General features: G+C 45.7%; 1 protein-coding gene across 2 annotated transcripts in view; it reads left to right on the forward strand.

Moving 5' to 3' along the window:
• The window catches only part of LOC146870470 (proteasome activator complex subunit 1-like), a 244,571-nt gene that overhangs the window by 13,289 nt on the left and 207,048 nt on the right, over positions 1-24,234 (forward strand). The window contains exons 2-3 of one of the 2 annotated variants that reach the window (XR_014978165.1): positions 17,336-17,715; positions 18,466-18,883. Coding sequence is in view for 1 of the 2 variants with exons in the window: in XM_085641893.1 (XP_085498019.1) it covers positions 17,612-17,715 (104 nt within the window). In the remaining variant the exon portion in view is untranslated. Of the gene's footprint in view, positions 1-17,335; positions 17,716-18,465; positions 18,884-24,234 lie in introns of those variants that run through there. The other variant, XM_085641893.1, reaches the window with a different exon arrangement.

Here is a 24,234-nt window from a genome sequence, read left to right on the forward strand (position 1 = left end):
AGAACTCGATGTTCTGTGGCAGAATAAGCATTGATTTTTCGAAGTTGAGAAGGAAACCCAGATCCAAGAGAAGGGATTGGGTGAAGTGAAGCTGGGAGAGAAGAAGTTGGTTGTCTGAGCTCATGATTAAGATGTCATCCAAATAAATGATCAGTCTGATCCCGAGGGATCGCAGAAAAGCCACCACGGGTTTTAAGAGTTTTGTAAAGCACCAGGGTGCGGAGGAGAGGCCGAATGGCAGAGAGGTGAAGCGGTAGGTCATGTCCGCCCACTGGAACTGAAGAAATTTGGTATGAGAAGGGTGAATGGGAACCGTGAGATAAGCGTCCTGTAAATCCAAACGGACCATCCAGTCGTTTGGACGGAGAGTATCCCCTAAATGAAGGATAGTCTCCATTTGGTTGAACCATTTGAGGTTGATCACTGGACGCAGCTTTTTGTTCTTTTTCTGATCGAGAAAGATGGAACTTAGGAAACCTGAATGATCGAAAGGGGCGATTTGGATGGCTTGTTTTTGGAGAAGGATGCGGATCTCCGACGCGATTAGAGATTGAATGTTTAGAGAAAACACCATGGGAGGAGGGAACATAGTTTGGAAAGGCAGCGAATAAAGCTCTATAAGATAGCCTTGAACAGTATTCAGTACCCAAGGATCTGCACTGATCGTTTGCCACTTTGAAAGAAACTGTTTTAACCGACCTCCCACAGGGGAAGGGGGCGAAAGACGTACCTTGTTGATTGAAGTTGTTGTTGCGATAGTTCTTCTGGCCTCGACCACGGAATCCCCTGCCTCGTTGAGGGTAGAATTGAGGCTTGTATTCTTGGGTGGAAGAGGAGGAGGAGCCCCTGGAGCCTTGGTTGTGGAAAGAACGGCCGGAAGAGCCAACCCTGCCTCTGCCGGCCTGTCCAAAAACCCGGGGTGAGAACACCTTTTTTATGGATTGTTGCGCCTTGTCAAGAGAGGCGAACGTGGACACAAACCTGCTAAGGTCTTTAACCAGTGATTCTCCGAAGAGAAGACCATTGGCTTTACTGCCTGGATCCTGGGGAGCTAAGTTGGCCAATTTGGGATCTAGTTTGATAAGGAGGCCTTTACGTCGTTCGTGTGTGATGGCGGCATTGGCATTTCCAAGTAGGCAAAAGGCGCGTTGGACCCACAAAGAGATCTCCTCAGCGGACAAGTCGGAGCCCTCTAAGCGAGATGCCTCGGCCATATCAAAGATGCGCGCCAAAGGACCCACAACATCAAGGAGTTTATCCTGGCACGTGGCCCAGGCTTTGCCCACCCCATTACGAGGGTCCTTACCAAACTTGGAGAAAAAGGTAAGTAAGGGCTGGACGATGGAAGAGACCATGGTAACCTTTTCAGGCAAGGAAGGCTTGGGACATTCTGATTTCAACCTCGACCTGACAGAGGTATCCAGAGGGAGTCGCTGTCTGGCCGAAATATATTCCCCCACATGAAATGCAGGTGCCCATTCTGTTGAATTGGGGTGACGTATAGATGACGGGTCAAACATCGGGACCCCTTCGGAATCAACAACTGGCTCAAAGGTAAAGGAATCTGACTTAGATTTATTGGAGGGAGGGGAGGGAGGATCAGAAACATCAAAAATATCAAAGAGGTCATCTGTGTCGGCCATGTCATCGTCAGTGTCCAGAATGGTGGAAATAACCAATTTCTTGGGAACCTCTGCGTGTTTAGATTTGTGTTTACGTTTGCCCTCTGTACTTAAAGTCCCCTCCATAAAAGGAGGCCTGGGAGGCACTTTGTCCTCAATCAAGCGCGAGGAAACCTCGCCGGTCAAAGATGACGCAGATTTTGAAGTAAGTATAGTAGCAGAGGAAACCACCTTTTTAGGTCTGCTATCACCCGCAGACTGGGCCAGTGCTTTGGACAAAAGATTTAACATGGTATACTCCATGCCCTTGGACATGCGCCTCATAGAAGTCTCCACAGCATTCTCCACAGAATCATTAATACATTTATTGAAATCTTGTTTAAAGGCTTCGCCTTCCTCAGAGGGTTGAGCACGCTCAGGAGAGCTATCTGAATTAATTTTAATGATTGAGGAAAAGGAGAGGCAACAAGGGGTTAACTTGCAGGCAAGAGGGAGGGACTAGAGGAAACAAACCTCCCAGGGGCGTGTTTAAAATTGTCAAGCGTTACCGGCAGAACACGAGGGAAGGAGAGAGAAGCGCTGGCCAGAGAAGCGCTGGGAAAATGGAATGTTTCTCCGTGAGGAAAGTAACGGAAGCGCTGGTCATAAGAACGCTGTCAGGGAAAAGGGAGGCCGCCCACATGAGAGGAACTCCGTTGCAGGTGAGCGCGAGCGTTGAGCTCGAAGCGCGCAATGGTCTAAACCACCGAGTAAACCCGCAAGGGGGGAGGGGGGGGAGGAGACGAAACGAGGTTGCGTCGTCAGGAAAACAGCGCTGCAGAGGAGCGCAAGCACATAGAGCACCACAGACTGTGGAATAACCTGAACTGTAATAAAAATAATGCAAATATATCAACATTTAAAATGGGAGCAAAGATAAGTCACTTAGCAAGAAAAGAGGAAGCTACGCAGTCAGTTGTGACGTTTTATTGGCAGTTATCTGGTGATTGGTCCTTAGGTTTCGTTTTTTTCTAGGTCCCCATTGGCCAGTTTTGTTTACCTCAGCCCCTGGGAACTGTAGTTTTCGTTACTTATCTTGGCTGCTGTCTAATAAATGCAAGATAAGAAAGCATAATAGGAGCCTCCGGTCTTGACATAAAATTAATGGTACACCTAAGATATAGATTCCTTATTCCAATAAGAAGTTTAAGATTGTTGCAAGAATTTGATAACATATATATACATATTGATATATCAAAGCCATATATCACACTTCTCAAGCTGCAATTAATGTACATGTGCTGTCATTTCAGTCCTTATTGTTAAAATGTTTTGAATCATAAGTGAAAAGGTGAACAGAAGGTTGCCACTTTTTATAGTAGCTTAGTATGTTTGTAAAACCGTTAGACTGTGTGCCTTAAGCAAATTATAGCTTAAGTTTCTCGTTTTATAAGCAGGTAATGCTGTCACTATATATATTGTTTGTTTTGAAGTTTGTGGCAGTTACTTTGGACTTCTTTTTCAGTGTTTGCTACCTGCGCTAACGGTGCTTATAAATACAATTTTGGCCCTTTGTTTGATAATTCTTTGGTTCCGAAGTCCCCATTCTACTGACGAAAGCGTTCTGAATGCATCTATCTTTTGGAATTTCCTCAATAGACAGTTTTCACTCATTTCGTCAACATCTGCAAACTCGTCAACTTTAAAAAAAAAACCAATTGTTACTTTGGGAGTAGGTCAAGCTATCCCTGAGTGCAAGATTATGTGCACTGGAGTTTACTCGCAGAGTTATTTCTCTTACCTTAAAATGTAGTGAACAGTTTGTCTAACTCGTGATGTCAAAACCCCTTTTCTGACTCTAAGTGTATTCTATAGTGAACTGTCAACTTTATCTTTTTTTGGGCACTTCAGCCAAGTATGGAAGAACAGGAGTTAATTTAAAGAAGCATACCAAATTATGAAAACCTTCAGTTGTAATGTTTTCTTAGGAAGTTCTTGTCCCTATAGGGATTAGTTAATGGGCAAAAAATGCCGACATCAATCTTGCACCCATCACAATAACTTTGTAGCCATCCCAGTTCTCAATATTCTTCTTTGGTAGAACAGTTTTATTAAAGATAGGACTTGCAATAGTGACATTGGCGGCAGGACACATCCATAAGATAGTAGTTTCCATCATATAACATCGAAACATATGTATGAAGCACATCAAACACACAAAATAAGGTTTATCAATGAACAAACCGGTTTCATTATTGATCATCATCTTCCGACACTGGATTTACAATCGGTGGGGTACATATGCCTCCTCTAAATGTATTCCATTTACTCCACATTCTTTCCCATTTTTTGGGGCAACCTCCGTTAACATACGTGGCTTTTTCTGCCGCCATGGCCATGTCTTTTCACCAGTCTCCAAGTATTGGCACATTACTCGCCCCCCAATGTCTGGCAATATTCTGTTTGGCCATTGCCATACCAAGAGTCGCCCATGCTTGGGCTGTGTGGTTCATGTCTGTTGGTTCCCAGATGTTTAGGAGACATCATTTCGGCTAAGGTGGTACAGGACAGGCACTGACTTGTGTGATGGTGCTCATTACTGTCGTCCAGTACGGCTGAATTGCCAGGCATTCCCAAAGTTTGTGGTAAAAGGTGCCTATATCACCACAGTGTCGCAGGCAGCGGTGGTCACTGGTCTTCCCTATCTTGCATAAGGTCACCCTGGTGACATATGCTCTGTGGAGCACTTTGAGTTATATAAGCCGCAGCTTAGAGGACACAGCCACTACCCTCTGGGAATTTAGCGCTTCCTGCCAGTCAGTGTCGTCCAATTCGCCCATGTTAGTCTGCCATTTTTCCAGTAGCAATTGCATAGGATCTAACTGATTATTGATGATTTTCCGGTATGTGAGTGAGATCACCTTCTTGTCGATGTTTTCCGTGAGGAGTCTGTCTCCTAATGGGGAGGTCTCTGGAAGGGTTGAATCTGGTGGGATATCTGCTTCTAGAGCATTTTTAACCTGTCAGTATTGAAACAGCTCAGTGGGCGCCATTTTATATTGGTCTTGTAAGTGGGTGAAGGTGACGACCCCCCCCTGCCTTCCAGAGGTCACTCACTCGCGAGATCCCTATTGCGTCCCACTGTCTAAACCCCCTACTCTTGCCCAGTTTTCCCAGCTTGCCTGTGTTCCATAGCAGGGTATGCTGTGTTAATTTGTCGTTCCAACCTAAGTGTCGTGTTACCGCATGCCATATGTGGACGGTATGTACGGTCGGTCCCAGAAGGTCTGGTTTTAGCTTTTTATTGTAGAGTACTCGATTGATCATTCCCACAACATGTCTGTCTAATCAGTAAGCTGGGTCAGTTTGGGGCGAGTGGAGCCATTGATTAATAACGGCTAGCTGAGAGGCCCAGTAGTATGTCCTGACGTTTGGAAGTGCAATACCGCCATCATACCAACTCTTAACCAGCTTAGCCGCAGCTATCCTTGCTGGTTTCCCGTCCCATAGGACATTATTTACCTCTGAGTCTATTGCTTTAAAATATGACGTTGGGACACAGAAAAGGGTGTTGTGAAGGGCATAAAGAAATCTGAGGAGTGTCATCATTTTAAAAAGTGCTGCTCTACCCAATAGTGTGAGGGGCAGTGATTGTCAGTGTTTGGCGTCCCGTCGTAGTCTTTGCAGCAGCTCCTGGAGGTTTCTCACCATTAAGTCGTCACATGAGTCGTGACATGAATCCCCAGATATTTGAAACTGTCTGCGACTATTATTACCGCTCAGCCCCTTGGCAGTGCTGGAGGAGGCCCATGTAATAAATATATAATACCGATTTTACCCAGTAGATGGTGTAGCCTGAGACTGTCCCTTAGACTTCGCATATGTTTAAGAGTCTATGTAGGGAGCGTTTTGAGGATGCCATGTATATGAGGATATCAAGGCTGCCAATGGCATCGCTGTTCTCAATAGCTATATAAAACGACCTTTTTTAAATAATAAAAATTGTAGCTCTAAATAATTTTGCCAAACAAATTGTATAGGGAATTACAGTGGTCTTGCGTGCAGTAACAGCTGGTGTCGGAGTAGTGGTGAGGCAGCGCAGTGGGGACGGGGCGATGACAATAACAACCCAAAAAACAAAGAACTTACCTGCCGCACACCTCATTGACGCTCTTCTGGCTCCAATGCAGCACAGGCTGAAGCTCCCAGATTCCCCTACGGCCTATACAGATGCTGCTCTCATGCTGCTGGCAGCTTGAAAGAAGCTCTGGGATTTGCCTGAGCGGCCTGGATTTGCACTCCCAGAGAGACTGTGAGTTTGTGCATGCTATCTCAAACCTGGCAACACAGATCAGGTTGGAGACATCTCAGTGCACATGTTGGTTTGGCCATCCTAGGACTGCCGGCCAAACCCACATGCGCACTTGCAGCGTGTGCCCACCGTGCCTCCTCCCTGGCTGTTCTCACATGGCCCCACCTGCAAGACTCTGCCCTGTGAAGAAAAATAAAATGATGACCTGTTTTAGTATAATTTTATTTTTCAAGTTTTGCATCTGCTGTTGGGGGCGTGGCTCCTCTGTCATAATGTAATTCCTATTTGTAAAGCGCGAACATATCACCCCCTTAAGGGTTTCAAGGCAGATTAAGTGAGCTATTGCTCAGAGTCACATGATACTGAGCTGCTGCCGGGGATCGAACCGTGAACCTTGCGCTCCGGAGTCAGACGCTCTGGCTGCTGCGCCACACATCAGACGAGCCACCCCTGCTAACAAGTGTAAATCTCTAATTTAGATCACTGAATCATCAATATCCCTACAGCAGTATAATGCACAACAGCTTCATTGGTATGTACATAAAAGGATTCATTTCAGAAAAATGTATGCGGTGGGCTGATGACTCCCACACGGCTCAGGTGTTGAGTCAAATTCATGTGTATTTTAGGAAAGCTATACATAGCTAGTACCCTAGTATCTTTGCAAATTATTTTTCGTTTCCTCTGCCATCCTGAAGGTGCTGCTAAGTGAAGGTATAGATCTTTGCTTGGAGGACATTGGTAGGATTATTTGGTAACATCATCTAATGGTTATCATTTCTTTGTTGCCTTAGTATTTCGTTCCTGGTGAATCTTCATATTGTGGCCACTGGTCCGTGAGATGCTTTAGCTCTCACATCAAATAACTTTAAACTCCACTTTGGATAGATTTGTTCTTTGATATGAATCATTAAATTCAGTTTTGTATAAAGAGACAAATATGACATTTTCAGATCAAAGTCTTGTTACTGATCAAGAAAACAGACAGACAAAGCGGAAGGAGAAGGTAAGCCTGTCCATAATCTGAATCTTTAAGGTAGTACTTTATTTTGATTTTGTAGTAAAAAAGCATTATGAACTCAATTACATATTCCAGTGCAGATTTCACACCTGCTAATTATGGATTGCACAGCGTGTGGTAATTAACTAGTGTCCTTGAAACATTCAAGAACTGAGTCCACCTTGTTTGGGAGGAGACAGGTCCCATTGAAGACATGTCCATAAGGGACTGCCGGACATCACTCAAGAATCCATTCTCCAGGCCGAATCTGAACGAGGAAGCCTTGAACCCTTTGGGCCCAAAGCCTCACCACAGGAATCCGGAATGGTACTAAAGATGCTGTCCAATGCCTGTTTGAATTGGAGGCACTGTTGCAGGTTGGTCCAGAAAGTTGGGTTGGATATGCTGAAGGATCGGATTCAGTCTGGAGTTGGAGACTGAGTTTGAGGCCAGTCTGGCTCCTGGGTAAACTCAAAGTGATGGTGGACAGAAGTCTCTATCTGAATGATAAAAACTTACAAAGGAGCGGTCTTCGGCTAGTCAGCATAAAGTATCATGACATCGTGCACAGTACCAGTTCTTCAGAATGTGTCCATCAGACACCTTCCATTACTGTTATACATTTACCGCTGGAAAGCAGAGGAGGCTTCATCCTCCCATCACAGAAATAGTCTGCCATGCTTTGCAGGTGAAATATCTTACAATTAATTAATCTGTCGCAGTTACCATCTCAAGCAAGTGCCCCCAACATGGGGAAAGCACCAGTCTCTTTTCTGGCACATATAGCCTCTGTAAAGACCCCATATAACTTTCAGTCGCATTCTTGAGGTCATGGGTATTTGTGGTCGGATATGCCATCTTGTGAACTATTTTTTCTGCATTGCTACAAAACACTGCGCTTTCTGCAAATATATAAAGATGCTGTTCTAGTTCTTACCATAAAGTAATATCAAATTCAATTTAGAATTCCTTAACTATTGTGTAGGCATCCTTTGCCCAAGTCCCTTCAGTTTACTGAATTTGAATATGTCTACTCAGAATAAAATGTATTCTGTAACTGTAGAGTAGATATCCTTTATTCTGCTCACAGGTATCCTCAGATTACTGAATTCTTGTTTCTTTTTGAGTTTATGCATATCTGTTTTTTTTCTAGTTTTAAATGGAATTGTATTAACTACATCAGAATTGTTCTAATGTCCGGGTTGAGGGGGTTACAGAATATTTCAATTAGAGGTGGCAGAGATAGAGTTATGTGGGCCAGAAGCTGTTTCAATCCAGCTCCCTCATTGCATCTTCGATTGCGGTTCAGTTGTGGGTCTGTTTGAAAACTTTAATTTTCAGAATTTTCCTGAACAGCAAATTATTTTATTGCTCTCAAAAATGTCTTGTGGTATTCCAAAACACTGAAGCCTGCACTCATATGGATCTAGCCATCTCTTTGCTTCCCGCTTGTAGGCGGTTCAACAGTTAGCGGACTGTAAAGTTTATTCATATAAGTTGCTTGGAGGGGGTCTTATCTTCAAGTAACACAATACATTTTTCCAAAATGCTAAGGGGATAGTTTCACAAAATCTCAAAATTGATCTTGCCTTCCAATGACAGGTAATATAGCGCTATTAAGGCTGGTATGCTGCAATTGTGTCCTACCCATCGATCCCAAGGTTTGCCACCGAGGCATCAGTTCAGTCACCTTCCTTGAAGCCCTTGACTTGAACCTTCATTTAGTTGCACTTTCTGTGACCATTATGGTAGGAGGTAATTTCAAACAAAATATGAATAAACAACTACAGACTTGCCTGTTTAACCAGTGCCTATTCATGCATTTACTTTCAATCATATGTGCTGCCTACTCAAGTAAGCACCTAAACTTGGAGTACAAGTCAGATGGGAATTTCGGTTCGGTGATGTTATCCTATGGGGGAAGGCATGTAATGCATTCAGGCACTTCACAATGATTTGCGTGACTTTTCTCTGTGACTTAAAGTGAGTATGGGCCAAGGTCACACCAACAGGTCACCTCTGGAGGCTCTGGGGCATCCATGTGCAAAGGTGTGTTATGGCGTTCGGTGTCCCCTTCACTTCAATGGAGTACGGTCTGGTCTGAAAGAGGCTGCAAGATGGGCATGGAGGACCAGTCCAGAGGAACTCAGAGGGAGGCTCAATCTTTGAGATCCTCGGAAATGAAGGGACACAGTTGGTTCACTTCTCAGGCTGTGGGGCTCGGGTGAAGTGGTATCTTTTGGCGTCTGATTCAGTGCTGGAGTCACTCGCGGTTGGAGGGGGCCTGCAGAAAGAGGCTGCAGACAGCGGCTGGAAGTCCAGTCTGGGCAAACCCAAGGGTGGGTTTAGCTCCTTTGGGTCTAGAGACCCTGTTGGCACCATCACCTCACTTGGACTCTGGCTGTGGAGTAAGGGTGCATTGGTACTTTGAGGCGTTGGGTGGCGGTGGTTGAAGACTCACTTTTAGTCTTGTTTCTGCTGACAAGGAGCAAACAGGACAACAAGCTCTTTCTTGTTGTGGGTCTCACTGTCCCTGAAGTCCGTCGACGTGCAGGTCTGTTTTCCTCGGCGTTGGTGCCGGATCTGGTCACAAAAAGCCTTGGTTGATGCAAGGAGTCCAGTACCCCAGGTATTGGTGTTATGTGGGTGAGTTCGGTCCTGTCATCCCCACACTTGGAGGGAGGATGGATATGACTTTTAGGAGCACAGCTACCTTTTCCTGGGTGGCTGCTGTGTTAGCAGTCCCGATAGGTGGCAGGCCGGTGTACCGGGTATTGATTCTTCTGTGGCTGCAGGAGAATAGCTCCTCCACTCCAAGGGAGTTTCTTTGGCAATTGGCGAAGTACTGGCAGCCCTCCGAGTTTCTTGGAGTCTGCACAGTGGCGGGACGAGTCGGTTGCTACACCAGGGTTGGGTGCAGCAGACATGCTGGTAGGGTTGATGCCAAGTCAGTCGTACTCCTTTGTTCTCAGGTCAGAAGTCTTCTTTGTCCACTCCTTCTTTTGTGTTTGTTGAAATCTGATGTCCTGATACCAGAGCATCCTCTAAATACTCATTTAGGGGTGTTAAGGCAAGTGAGGGGTAGTAGCCAATGGGCTACTTACAGCTCGGGCCACTACACCCCCTAGATGACCACTTCCTTTAGGGAGTTGGTATCACCCTGTTTCAGAATTCCTAATTCCATCACATACAAGATGGTGGAATTTCTAACTTTGCGTGCGCTTCTGACTGTTCACCCTAGAGGCCTGTATCTCTCACAGGGCCCTAAACACATTCACTCCCTCCTATTTGGAAGGAGAAATTGAAAATTCCTGGCACACAGTAGGTGTTGAGGGATACAGTATCCATATTTCATGAGCCTCTAAAATTTAAACGTGAACATAGTATGAAGCAATCCTTCTCTGGAAGTGTAATAAGAATCCGGACTTCACTTCTATCAGCTTTTTGCGGTACTCCTAATTTAGCAACTTTTAAAAAGGATCTTAAACCCAAGTCAAGGAAAGTATAATTTATTGACTACTTAGTAAAAACCATTTCAATGCATACCTAAAGATAAAACATTAGAATTTAACAATGAAAAAGAATTAAATAAAAAAAATGCTAAGGACTAAAATTTCCTGGAACCACGAGCAACAGTACTGTTGTCAAATCTGGTGGCAATGTACTCCAGTCATCTTTCTCCTGCTAGGTGTCTCCCAGCCTGAAAACGAAATCTGTGAAACAAGTTAGTACCAGGAGCGCTCAAGCACCACTGAGGTACAGCTACCCTTAACAAACATTAGAATAACACATTTCATCCACAGCCACTCCTGCTTGAAAGCTTACGGTGAACATGGAGTGACTCATGGCGGCCTTGATGGTCCACGTAGACAAGCCTTACTGTATTTTTGACAACTGCCTCGTACTTGACGAATCTACTATGGTTGCATGTCAATTAAAAAAACCTAGTTCAGAGAGAAGCAAAGGTTTTTAATGTTTTCTGTTCTTTCTTATAAAGGCTGGGAAAAAACAGAGAGCATTTGATAGTCTCTTAACTACAGAACCTGCATTCATGGGTTGGAACCGAGCATTTGCAGGAAGACCGTTGCAATCGCCCTATTAAAAGCATCCTCAGGATTAACCTGAGGTAATTTATGTTGCACGACCGAGAAAAGGTTCAACAACATAGCTTTGGAGATTGTTTCCCTACGCAGTTCTTCTGTATGTCTTCAAGGGAAGAACCCAACTAAATCAGCTTCACTGTATAGAGGGGGAGCAATTGCATTATCGGTGATTGTAAAGGTAGTGTGGCTTTCCCCACTGAACTCAACAGTATGTGAGCCCACTTAAGGTGCTCCATAATTTGTTTGAGGTTCACCAGCAGAGCACAGTGCTTTACTGGAGAGAGACCATGTTTTAAATGTAACCAAAACCATAGTCAAGGGTTGCTACTCCTTCATCAAAGCAGATGACTGATTGTAACACATGGCTATAGTTGCAGGGGCATCAGCCTTTTTGCATGTGCCTCTGGAGTAAGAAGAGTCTTTAGCCTTGTGCCATGTAGGATCTCTGAAATTACTCATAACAAGGATTCTTACTTTCACCATCTTGTGTGGTGTAATTGTGTCGTGTGTAGGATATTTCACAGGTATGTTTGACCTGGGGAACCATGTACAGAGTTAATGTTGTCCAAGGTTGAAACTCCATAGGAACCAGGCGAGGTAGAGTTACCTATGCTTGCTGCCTGTCAAACCAGCGATGGCCTACTTCTGTACATGAGCTTACTTCACCCATCCTACGTTGAGATGGGTCTTGCCTAGCAAAGTTATAGACGACCTAGGCTGAACATGTCTTGTGGTGTTCATAGCAAATCCAATTGCAGCCCTGCCCTACCAAAGCCCAGGAAGATGTCTCGCTGTAAGTGTCTGGAATTTAAAAAAAGGTCATGTTTTAGTTGGTCTTGACTATTTTCTCATACCTATCTGTAGGTCAGATGTTAGAAACACCGTATGCTCCGTGAGTGTGTAAACAATCGAATCCAAACTTATTAGTGCTTTTTCATTCCAGGGAAGGAATGGTTGTCAATGTACTCTGAACATATACACCGCTTAGTCAAAGGCTTCACATCTTTGGATGATGAATCTAAATGCAAAACCACTTTTCCCATGATTCCACAAAATTCTAATATTTGGAAATGGCAGTGGCCATTTTGAAGTTATCAACTATAAGCTTCCTCAGTGTTCTCAGAGTTCAGCACACCCTTATTAGGCAATTGAGATACTTTGTTGCTGTAGATAGGACCTACTCGCCAGACATTATGAAAACTTTGAAGCCTGTTTTCTTTTGGAAGGATGTTTTGACATCATAGTTGAATACAGCGAAGTATGCTAAAGAATTTAATTGTACTTTGGAAACAACGTTTGGATAGTTTAAAGTACCATTTTAGAGATAAACTTTGATGAAGGAGAATCAACTATATTTTTGTTTTGGATATTTAATTAAGCTACATGGATAACGGAAGGTTCCTCATCATCTTACAATACTGTTGGTATTTTAACAATGTATATTTTGGACCATACTCACAAAGGTAAATATGCATGTGTAGATCTAGTCACGTGTACATCTACAACTAGGTGTAAACCTCCTCATGCGCAGAATTCATAATTTCCACAGTAAATTTGCACCTCGGTATAGATTTACAAGTCTCCACTCCCTCAAATGAGGGGTTGTAAACTTTTACAACTACATTTGTGAGTGTTAAGTAACTATTAGCAACTTAAAAACCTGTTTGTGGAGTTGAGATCCCCCTATAAAAAAGTGATAGGGAATTTTAAGCAAAATAATTTTAAATGAATTAAACAAAATTGTGTTTTTAATTTAATAAAATTTTAATTATGTATTCCTAACTCCTATTCACCAAGGACTCCCGCAGTAACAAGGGACAACCGACCTGTGCTAAAATTTAACATAGAGATAAATTATTTTGGGCCAGATGTAGATAGACAAATAGTGATCGCAAACACAGAAATTCGCAGAATTTCCACGTTTGCGATCGCAAATAACCCATGTGAAATGTAGAGGAAGAAACACTGAATCACTAAATAAGGAATCGCAATATAAAGTCGCAAACCAATGTACATAAAGCGCAAATACCGATGATTTTTTTTTTTTTTTTTTAAATCACTAATTTGGAGTCGCAAATTAACACTGACTCAAAGCAGGTGGTAACCAGGTGCACTGCATATAAACAGCCCCAGAATGCATCTGCGTGAACACAATGGCGGCCCTCTACGTCATTGCAAGCCGGATGCAGATGGAAGCTGCAGCACTGAGGATCTGGAGACAGGGGCGGCTCTAGGCTCATGGTGGCCCTGTGCAGGGAGCGCAGGTAGGGGGCCCCGGAAGAGGGGGTCCGGGCGGGCCGGAGCTCAGGAAGGTGTTTTAATAAAACGTCCAGAAAAGGCGTTAGATGACCAGTAACATGGTAACAGAAAAACGACGTTTACTTTTTGAGTGCTCATCACTTGGATACTTTGTTTTAGAATCTGGGTCTCTGGAGGGACCCCTTTCAACAAGAGAAACACGTTGCGCGTCCGTAAGAGAGTTCGGCCACAAAGTAGGATCCCTCCAATCACATAAATCATATTCAGAACACGGGTCTGTAACATGGTCTTGCTCTTTGGCTTCCTTTTCAATACCAGCATCATCCGTCTGTAAACTCTGAACCTCCTTCAGAATGCCAGATGTTGATGGACCGATGAATGATGTTTCAGTTTCTCTGTCTGAGGGTCTTTTGTAATAATCCTCATCCTGAGTTGGTAATTGCTGCATGTTTGTATCAATTTCAGAGTCACCTTGTTCATTTTCATTGGTCTGCTCATGAGTATCATTCTGCTCATGGATATCATCATTTTTTTGTTCTTCTTTATGGTCGTCAGCGCCTGTTTTACCTAGTGCATCAGCAGTACTCTGGCCAGAGGATTCTCCATCTTTAGGTTTCCCTTGGGTGATAAAGTTCAGGATTGCTCCTTCCTGTGACACTACGAAAGCCTGCTGAGCCACCTTTCTCTTTCGTTTCGAATAACCAGATTTGTGTACTCTAATTCTCTTCATTTTGCTTGCAATGCAGCGGGCGAGGCTTGCAGTGGGTAGGGAAAAAAAGAAGACAATCAGCAGTGGCGGCTGCTGAAAGATTTTGATGTGTCATTTTTATTTTCTTGCAAAAACAACAGTTGATGGACAGAATGCAGAACAATGTCATACATTCACCCCAGTACAGAGATCTGGGCCTAAATCCATCGTTTTTTTGCTCACCACACCACCCCAGTTCAGACATGGCCATATGCAAATCAGCCTTGACCCTGTGCCTCATGGGAACAGTCCAGCCCGAACTGCCAAGCCATGTCTTCCCTGGACTACACAATGAAGGACAAGCATACCTTAATGAACGAGTGAATTTCCACCAACCTACCAGGAAAATATGTTCCAGAACCATCTCCCTAGCAGCCACCCAATGCAGCCGGTGATAAAACTGTGGAGGCCGCTACTTCTCCCACCTGGCAGTGAAGACCTGAAAACCCTCCCCCTGCACCTCAGAGCCTCACCATCGCTCCAGCAGTTCAGGAAGGACCACAAGACCTCGCTGTTCAACCAACAAGCAGCATGATCCAGCAGCATGAATCCCACACCGCCTCGAGACCCTTATGTGTGAAGCAGCTGAGCTTTACAAACCCTGACTGATTGATAGTAATTACCCTTCCCACTACATGTATGACACATTATGAGGACTAGCCACATATGGAAGGTTTATTTGAAGAGTGTTATAAAATTATAGGGTAGATCATGTGACTTGGCATACAAGGTCTGTTTTATCAGTCCACTGAGAACAGTAGAGCCTGGAGAATAGTTCATGATCTATTTGGGAAGTGACCTTAGCAGGAAGAGAGTAAGCTACCTTGAAATCATGGCACACAGAGACCTGTCTCAGTACGTCACTAACTGATCCTGAAGACAGCCTACAGGTAACCAAAGACTCGTCCACTTTACCACATTGTCAAAAGACAAAATACAATATATTTAATTAAGGTTTCTTGTATAGTGCCATATTCCAGCAACCAGTTCTGCTCGCTTTACAGAGCACCTATTAAACAAGGATTAATTACAGTGAGTCCTAAGGCTATGAAAAGGCACTAGAGGTTCACTGAAGCAAAATTAATGTGCAAGGAACATCCAGTCAGGAGACAACTTTCAAGCAGACGTACGAATCACTAGCACAGCGTACCAACGACCCCATGGGCCGTGGCATAAGCAAGGAAAATGGCCCCTTTGGCTGCTGCTCAGGAAGTAGAATATAGCAATTATCAGGGTTCAATGGGCCCCTGAGGGTTTTGGGTCTCAGTACCACTGTACTTGCTGAACCAATGGTAACTATGCCCCTAGTATGGACAGAGAAGGCTGCTTCACCAATTGCAAACTGAGGACTAGTTAAACTAGTTTTCTCTGCTAGTCACATGACAAGCACTGGAATGTAATTAAAGAAATGATCAAGAAGCCAGTCTCCTACCAAGGTCTCTGCAAAAGGGCATTAGATTGAGTTAACATGGGTAGGCACTGCCATCCTATTCCAGGCGTCCATCCATAGGTGCTTGCATTTCATGTCTGCCTCAACACCATATAAACAGACATATCCAAATGCCAAGTACATTCGAACACTCGATGTTTTAAAAGATTTGTGCAGGCAGATCCACTCATTAGATCACAAGTATCAGCTTCATACTCTGTTTTCATGATTGTTGATAAGTAATTGTAATCATTTTAATGAATCCTTAACATTACGTCTAACACCTCGTACCCTGCTCTCCTCTTCCCCCCCCAATACGACCGTGCCTCCCAAGTTACACCTCCAAAAGTCACCATGCCTCCCCTCAGCCAAAGTAAACACCGTCCCTGCACTCCTGACTCACATTTCCCTCAACATACAGCGCCGATCTGTACCACTCCTTACACCTGGCGCACAGTGACCACCTCTCCGACCCGCGCCCTCTCAGAGATGAATCGTGAGAGAGAGGCTCTCTCTCACGATTCATCATGCCCTCCCTTCCCATGACCACCAGAATACCTCCAGCTCGCCACCTCACATGGCTTACCTCCACCCAGACCCAAAGCACACACCATCTACAATAACATCCTCACCCAACCTTCCCCACGCCCCCGGCTCCTCACCCCCACGGGCTGGGATACATTCCTATGCCTGATCTGCCCTCCTCCCCAGGGCTCCCCACACCCTCGTCCAATGGCTCACCTTCCCTCGGGTTCACTCTGCAGTGGCACACGCTGACCTCCTCACTCCCCCTCCCATGCCCTGACCCTCGGGCTGCTCACCTCGCAGCTGGCACCAAAGGTTGCACACTGGCATGCTATCCTCTGCAAGGCGGCCTTTCTTGCCCAGGGTCTCTAGGCGCGCCGGTGCATGGCCTCAGCCGGTCTCGGTGCTGCTCGCTGCACGCCGGGCACGGGTGCTGCCACCCCTCCTGCCGCCAGTGATGCATGGGGCTTCTGTAACCCCTTCGCTGCAGGACTCGCGGGCACTGCGCATGCGCGCGCATGCGAGCCTCCGGAGGTGCCAGATCTGGACTATTAAAACAAGCTCGATTTTCCTGGAAAAAAAGTTCTAAACAAGCACAAGACCTACCAGAAGAGCCCGAAACAAGGCCGATCCCACACAAAGACGAGACTGGGTTAGAAAGGAAAAGAGTATCAGAACAACCATTCAGCGTGCATCACATTAGATTTAGCACGCCTCAGTCGTTCATGCGCCAAATCCCTGCCAGGGGCCGCCACAAATATGTATTGTATCCGATTCCTCGTGGTGGCCCCTGGGGTTTGGTGGCCCTGTGCAGGTGCACAGCTTGCACATGCCTAAGGCCGCCCCTGCTGGAGACGACAGGAACGCATATACAGATTGCGAATCACACTATTCCAACTCACAGGCAGAAATCCATGAGAGGTACAGGCTTCACCCCACCACCATCCTAGACCTGATACGTGACCTGCACCCAATCCTGGTGCACCAGACACCAAAGGCGCATGCAATACCACCACATGTACAGGTACTTTGTTGCCTGCACCTACTTGCATCAGGTAGTTACCATGGGGTCATAGCTGTAGCTGGTGGTGTCCCACAGAGTTGCCCCCCCCCCTGCTACTGAGTACATATATCGGAACCGCGATTCAACACATTCAATCAACGTACAATTGTTGCTAAATTTCCAGGGTGCACGCATGGCTCCTGCATCTTCAGGAACAGTAAGATCTATACACGTCTTGCTGGGGGTGAATTTGGAGAATGATACCTGCTAGGTAAATCAATGTGACACACCCTGATGTATACCTTGAATGTATCTGTTGCTGACTGTGGATGATGTTTCTTCCTTTACCACTTAGGTGACAGCGCATATGCGGTGCGGTCATTTATCCTGACTCCATACCTCAACCCATCAGCCCCAAGTGAGAGGAGATTCAATGTGGCGCATAAATCAACGCGGAATGTGGTGGAGCATACATTTGGACTCCTGAAAAGCAGGTCCCGCTGCCTCCACAAAAGTGGAGGTGCACGGCAGTACCGCCCTCTGATCTGCTGCAAGATAATAGCAACTTGTGCCATGCTACATAACCTGGCCACACAGAAGGGAACGCCCGTGGAACTCACTGAATCAGAGGATGATGATGAGGAATGTCCACAACCACTGCACCGCGCAGCAGGTGTCGCAGCAGCGCCAGATGGGAGACACAGACGGGCTGAGATCACACGCAACTATTTCTGAGTAAGTAATGAAACAAAGTGAGTAATTGCAAATGTGTAACAGTGTTTTATTAACCTTACGTCAGGCAATAGGAATTCACACCGCAGGACCATATTGGCCCCTCGGTGCGTCAACAATCCCAGCATGGCATTGATACACTGCATGCTCATTGTCATCCCTTAAAATTTGGTTACATGGGTTACCTCACCCATCTCCCAATGTCAGATGAAGCATGGCTTCATTTCCTGCGCCCACGCACAGCACTGCTCCGCTCACCATGCACACTGCCCTCGCCAGAGGACTGTCCTGCGGCTGGACCGTGCCTTGCACTGCGCCTCCTTGACTCTGCTATTGGAGGAGTGATGCTGCTGTGGCTTGTTACCTCCTCACTTTCACCACCATACCCAGACCCTGTGGCAGCGATGTGTGTTGTCTGGAGCTCTTCCAACGCAGTGGTGACAGTAACCAACCCCCTAGCCACATCACGGCTGCAGTGGGCCATCTCCAATTGCATGGCCACTGAGCATCTGCCGAGGACAGAGGTGGCATTGCATAGCCGGTTCACCGCCTTTGTATACCCTTCCAGGCGCTGTTTCTCCCTGCGCCTTGCCACCGTTCCATGCCGCACAACAGCCTTACAGCATCGGCCATGTCCCGCATGCCCTCTGCAACGGTGGTATTTAGAGCATTTATGCCCTCCTTCATGTCCCTCATATGTCTGTTCATGTACACCATCTGGCGTTGCATTGACCGCATTGTTTTACCTTGCAGCCGCTGCACCTTCAACATGTTATCCTCCAGACCTGCAAATACACTGGTATCTTCTCCCTGTGCATCTGGACTGTGTATCCTTGGTCTGCGTTGTCGGGCACTTGTGTGGCAACGCTCCATGGGTGACTGTGTCCCTGGAGTCTGTCCTGCCTCTTCCTGCATTGTCTGTGGGGCTCCCGTGCTCTCCTCCTCTGATCACTCTATCTCCTGAAGGCTACCTACTGTATATCTCCTGCGTCCCGGTGGTGGTAGCGTGACATCTGCAGGTGTCGGCCTCATCATCCTGAGTGTTGTGTTCCCTAGTTGCCTCTTCTCTCTCCCTCTCAGCAGTCTGTGGTGCAGGTTCGCCTGTGGATACAGAATGTCAATTTACTGGCTTGCCTGGCGGCACTTGTGTTCCATTAAATTACATGTTTGCCATTGAAACTGACAGTCCCCAGCTTGCTTATTTACTGATGTGGGTCACATGCACTTGGGTTCATTGGAATAACTGGTATGCTAGGTGTTAATTAGAACTATATCTCCCAAGATGCATTGCTGGTTGTTAGCAAATCATGGACTGGAGTGGGATTCATACTTGCTTATTGGCGATTGGGGAGGGGGGGGGCACAGCATGCTGTGCATGCTTCTTACCTTGTCTGTTGTTTCCTGTGGCTGAGCTGTCCGCGTCTTCGATGCCAGCGATGCTCTCCAGCTGGAGGGTGGACTCCACCATTTCCTCCAGGGGTGTCGGTACTGGCGCAGTGGATGTTCCGCCACCTGTCTGACTGGCTTGCTTGAGCCTGTCAGCCACCCTCTCCTTGGCACATTTGCGGAGGTCATACCAGAGCTTCTTGAGTTTGTCAATGGAGCGCTGGGTGACACCAATGGCATTAATTCTTGCCTGTATTACGCGCCATATGTTCAGTTTCTGCGATTCCAGAACATGCAATGAGTTCTTGCCAAACAACTGGTCGTGGTCCTTTACCACTTCCTCAATTAGGACCTCCAACTCCTTCTCGGAGAATTTGTGTTTCCTCATATGGCCCTTTGTTTTTAATTTGCATTCTAAAATGTTTTGTTTAACTAAAATACTTAACCATGTGATTTTTTTTTCTTCTCCCCCCTTACAGTATCATTTGTGTTTTAATGTTTTTTTTTTTTTGTGGAGTTTTACATAGCGCGAACTAGACCCGAAGATATCAGAATGCTTTACATGAGAACCAGTTACGTTACAGACGGACACATTCTTTTTTGTTAGGCACGGGGAGATTAATTGATTTGCCCAGAATCACAGGATGTTCGAGCGTCCCTGTCGAGACTCGAACCTGGTTCCCCAGCTCCGTGGTTGACCGCCCTAGCCGTTAGGCCACTTTCTCAAACAATCTTGAAAACAAGTTATGCATATAAATTGTTCTCTATAGTTTCTAATGTCCCGTTCTACTACCCATGTGAGAATTCATTTTCATTGTGTTTCCAGATGCTGTATTGTGTGGAATGGTGCAAGTGTTTGTGAGTTGGCAAACACCTAGACCGAGTTATGGACTTTGAGGAGAAAATTGTGCACCAGCCCTGAAAGTCATCTTACCAGGACAGATGATTCTATACTTAGGAACTAGAGATACCTTCTACTGAGACCTGGAGAATATTAGGCTGTGCTCTGTAGTATGAGGAAAGGAGTAGTTGACCCCTTAATGAGTAACAATGGAGAAAGGCCCAGCAGTCTGAAGCGATATGGATGATGCCTCAAGGAAGTGAGCTGTTGAGAAAGTCAGGAGAACCTTACATCCTATCTGGCCAACACTGCATGGTCACCAAAGTTCAATAGTGTGTAAAGATCCATTCAAAGCCTGGGAGTGCAGTCCTCAGCGAAATAAAAGTTATTTTTTTATGTCCTTCATCCAAGGACTAAGGGCTGTCTATTTCAGGACTGTGAGGGTAATCTTGAACCTCAGAGAAACACATATATTTTTGCTATCTTTATAGGGACTATCTAGGCCCAAAACATGTTTCCCATTATCTGGCCAAAGTCTAAAATGTGTTTTGAATTTTGGGCCACTGTAATTTTTGTACTACAAACCTCATTTGTGAATTTTTCAAGCCAAATTCTATGATAGTCTTTTAAAGATTGAGTATTCTTTGGTATAGCCTTGAAAAAGCCCTAGTCACATATTTCTTCTTAGGGTGAAACATGGATCGGGTTTACCCCATGTTTGGGCTTGAAAGTTTGCTACCCAATGTACATTTCCAAAAGAATAATCAGAATTTGAAAAACAAAGTTGTAACCATCCTCCTAACTTTCAAGTGGTTTTCTTGAAAGCTGTATCAGTGGAATACGTTTTCATTAAATTAAGGTGTGTATGCTACCTTCATAATAATGAACTGAGGCATATGTGACATTTACAAGATCATTAAAATAGGTAAAACCAACATCCCTACTAAAAATGAATTCAGAATACTGTTTATTTAAAGAACACATGTCAAAGGATGACCAAACATTGAGGTGGTTCCTTCAAACTACCACTGAAGTTGCTTTGAAGAGTCATGCCATTAATTTTTTGAAACTGTTTTTTTTTAAACATCAGTTAGAACATCAGCGGGTGAGTCTTATACATATCAGATTTAACATTATTACAATAAATTGTTACTTTCAAGGATACAAAGATTACATCATGGGTGTTCCTCCTCCAATACTCCCCCCCCTCCCTCTCTCTAGGTTAGGTATGGCCCACCATAGTTGTACAGTCTTAAATATTGAGGTAGTCCACCAACAACTTATGCATCTTGCGTGTTGGGGTGTACATGATCAATCTCAACCCCTTCCTTCTCTATATTGTGATATCTTAGCCACTGCTGCCAGATATACCTGAACTTTTTGGGAAACCCTCTGGCCGTGTATGTTGTTTTCTCGGCTTCCATATACAAGTCCATACTGGCACGCCATTCTGCTATAGTAGACAGGTCTTCCCTTCCTCAGTGTCTGGCAATGTCTCTTTTTGCAACTATATGTCATGTCCCAGATTGCACAATATGAGTCCATGTCTGAGTATGTCAACCTCTGTCAGGATGCCCAGGATGATATATTTGGGGTCCATAGGGATCTGTGTTCCTAATATGTCAGTTAATTCCTTCACTATTTGTGACCAGTATTTTTTTACTTGCAGATATTCCCATAGGGTGTTTATGTAGGGCGCTTGGTCGGTTTTACAATGCAGACAGTTGGGTGTTTCTGCCCTGCCCAATACGTGGAGTCGCGCCCTGTCATAATACACCCTGTGTAGGACTTTGAATTGTACCAATCTTAAACGGAGTTTAATTGCAACTTCCCTTCGGTTCATCAATGCTCCCTCCCAATCAAAGTCCTCCCATTTTCTCCTGAGGGATAGCAGTCTGTCGGGGATGTTATTCATTAGGGTTTTATATGTCCAGGAAACTGCCTTTGAGGGTATCTCCTCCTGTAGTAGTCTTCCATCTAGTGGTGCATATTCGGAGTTATCTGTAATGTCAGGTTTTTGTGTCCTCCAAGCGTGCTGTAGTTGTAAATATTTATATTGTTGCATGTGTGACAGTTCAGCCTGGAAATCCGCAAAGTTAATTAAGTCCCCTCATTTGATTATGTTACCAAGGGTTGTGATCCAGACTGCATACCAACCTCCGAAGCCTTGTAACTTCGTCAGCTCAGCCAACCCCCTACCCTCCCAGAGTGGTGTGTCTTTAGTTAATTTCTAGCCCCATTTCATATGCCGTTCTGCCCCTTTCCAGGCCTCGACCGTTCTCTGTGTAGCGGGTAGTAAATCTAGTACCTCGGCGCCTCCATAAAGATAGTGAAGGTAAGTATGTGTTCGAGGCATATAAGCTGCAGACTGTACACTATGCATAGATCGCCATCTAGTGTTGGGCTCGGATGCTTGCACGTTGTTGTTGTCTTGGAAGAGTCTTTTGCAGTCACGAGACAGGTGACTCCTCCTTTGGACGATAGTGCACATGGGCATCGACTCCATCCTCAGATTGTTTTTTTCCGCCATTGGGTTCAGATGTAACTTTTGAGCTCCGGTTCGGCACCTTATTCTCCAAACCTTTTTGACACGTAAACTATCTACAACTCGATGGTATTGTTTTCGATAGTGTGATCTTCGACGCACATCTGAGCTACTCGATTCCAGTTGTCGACGCGGGCCTCTGGGCCTATCGATGCTGTTCGGGCCTACAGGTCATGGAAAGGACTCCCTTCAAAAAATGCCCCCAGTGTGGAGCGAAAATCCCACACAGTGACCATCTCAAGGTCTGTAACCTGTGTCTCTCGCCCGAGAACGACGAGAATAATTGCCAGGCCAGTGCCTCTTTTCGATCCAATAAAACCATCCGTGATCGCCGGGCCCGACGACACATGGCGCAGCGAGCAGCTCCAGCACCAGTGGACATCTTCGATGAAGGCCACGATGTCCCGGAGGAGGATTCTGAGGACCTGGCAATCGTGTCCGAAGCAGAAAAGTCAGACTCAGACGACCACCTCACTCCTGGTCAACGAGTGAGTACAACCGCCCCTACCCCAACTCCACCCTTAAAAAGAAGGCCCTGGTCAAGACTTTGCCTGCTGGCCCCAGTCGCGACCGAAAACAAGCTTCAGAAGCCCCGCCCCCGGGCCCGGCTCCGAAGATAAAGGACAAGCCTTCCGGTAGCTCTGCACCGAGAAAACCGTATCTCAGTGTCCCGCAGGCACCTTCGGCACCGAAGACGGGAGAGCAACCTACTCCCAAAAAGAAGTCGGCACCGACAACATCGACGCCGAAAAAAAAGCCATCGGATCCGAAATCAAAGCCTTCGGAACCGAAAAAGATTTCTGTCTCCATAGCCAAGCCAAAGGACCCCAAACCACCTCCTAAGGCCTCGGAGCAGAAGTGCAAAGCCCGCTCGGACCCAAAGAAGTTGGCGCCGAAAGCGGTTACCGAGAAGGAAGAACTTTTTCGACCGGATCCTGTCAATCCGAAGCAGAAAAAACACCATATAGACCCCAAAACAGGACATGTGGCTGCTGTTCCACACAAAAAGAGGAAGCTGGACGCACCAGACGCTCCTGCAGTGCCTGTGAAGAGAAAAGACTGTGCCACTTCACCTATAAGACCCTCTTCTCCTGTCCTTCCTCCTGAGCCTGTTCTTCCTCCTAAGTCTGTGTCTCCTCCACAGCCTCCAAAATTTCCACCACATTCACCACCACCGCAGGATGACGATGATGATTTAGGGAATCGGGGAGGCAACAGTGACCCTTTCACTGACCCTGATGACGACACAGACATACCACAGGACAATTGGGACGATTATGATGACCCAATAGATCCCACAGACCTCCTGGATCCCCAGCCATATCCAACAAAGCGATCTCCACCAGATGACAATATTGGCTTTGGTCAGCAGGTAAATAGAGCTGCTGTCTACCATGGTGTTCAGATGCATTCAGACCCTGCAGGCGAGGACTTCCTCCTAGACACCTTTGAACAGTCACAGAAAACTGTCCAAATCCTGCCAATGCTCCCGACATATTCAAAGACCCTGTGAGATCTAGAATTCTCAATCCCAGGATTGACAAAATATATAAACCTGCCCCGATGATCCCACCTACATCAAAGGACAGCTACCCTTAGACACACTAGTGGTAACTAACGCTAGGAAACATGCTAACTCACAAACTTCCGATGACGTACCACCTCCGGATAAGGAATCTAAGTTGCTAGATGCTTCTGACAAAAGAGTTGCTGCTCAAACAGCTAATCACTGGCACATAGCCAACACCCA

The sequence above is a fragment of the Triturus cristatus genome, chromosome 1_1, assembly GCF_964204655.1.
Source record: "Triturus cristatus chromosome 1_1, aTriCri1.1, whole genome shotgun sequence".
Classification (NCBI taxonomy): Eukaryota; Metazoa; Chordata; class Amphibia; order Caudata; family Salamandridae; genus Triturus; species Triturus cristatus.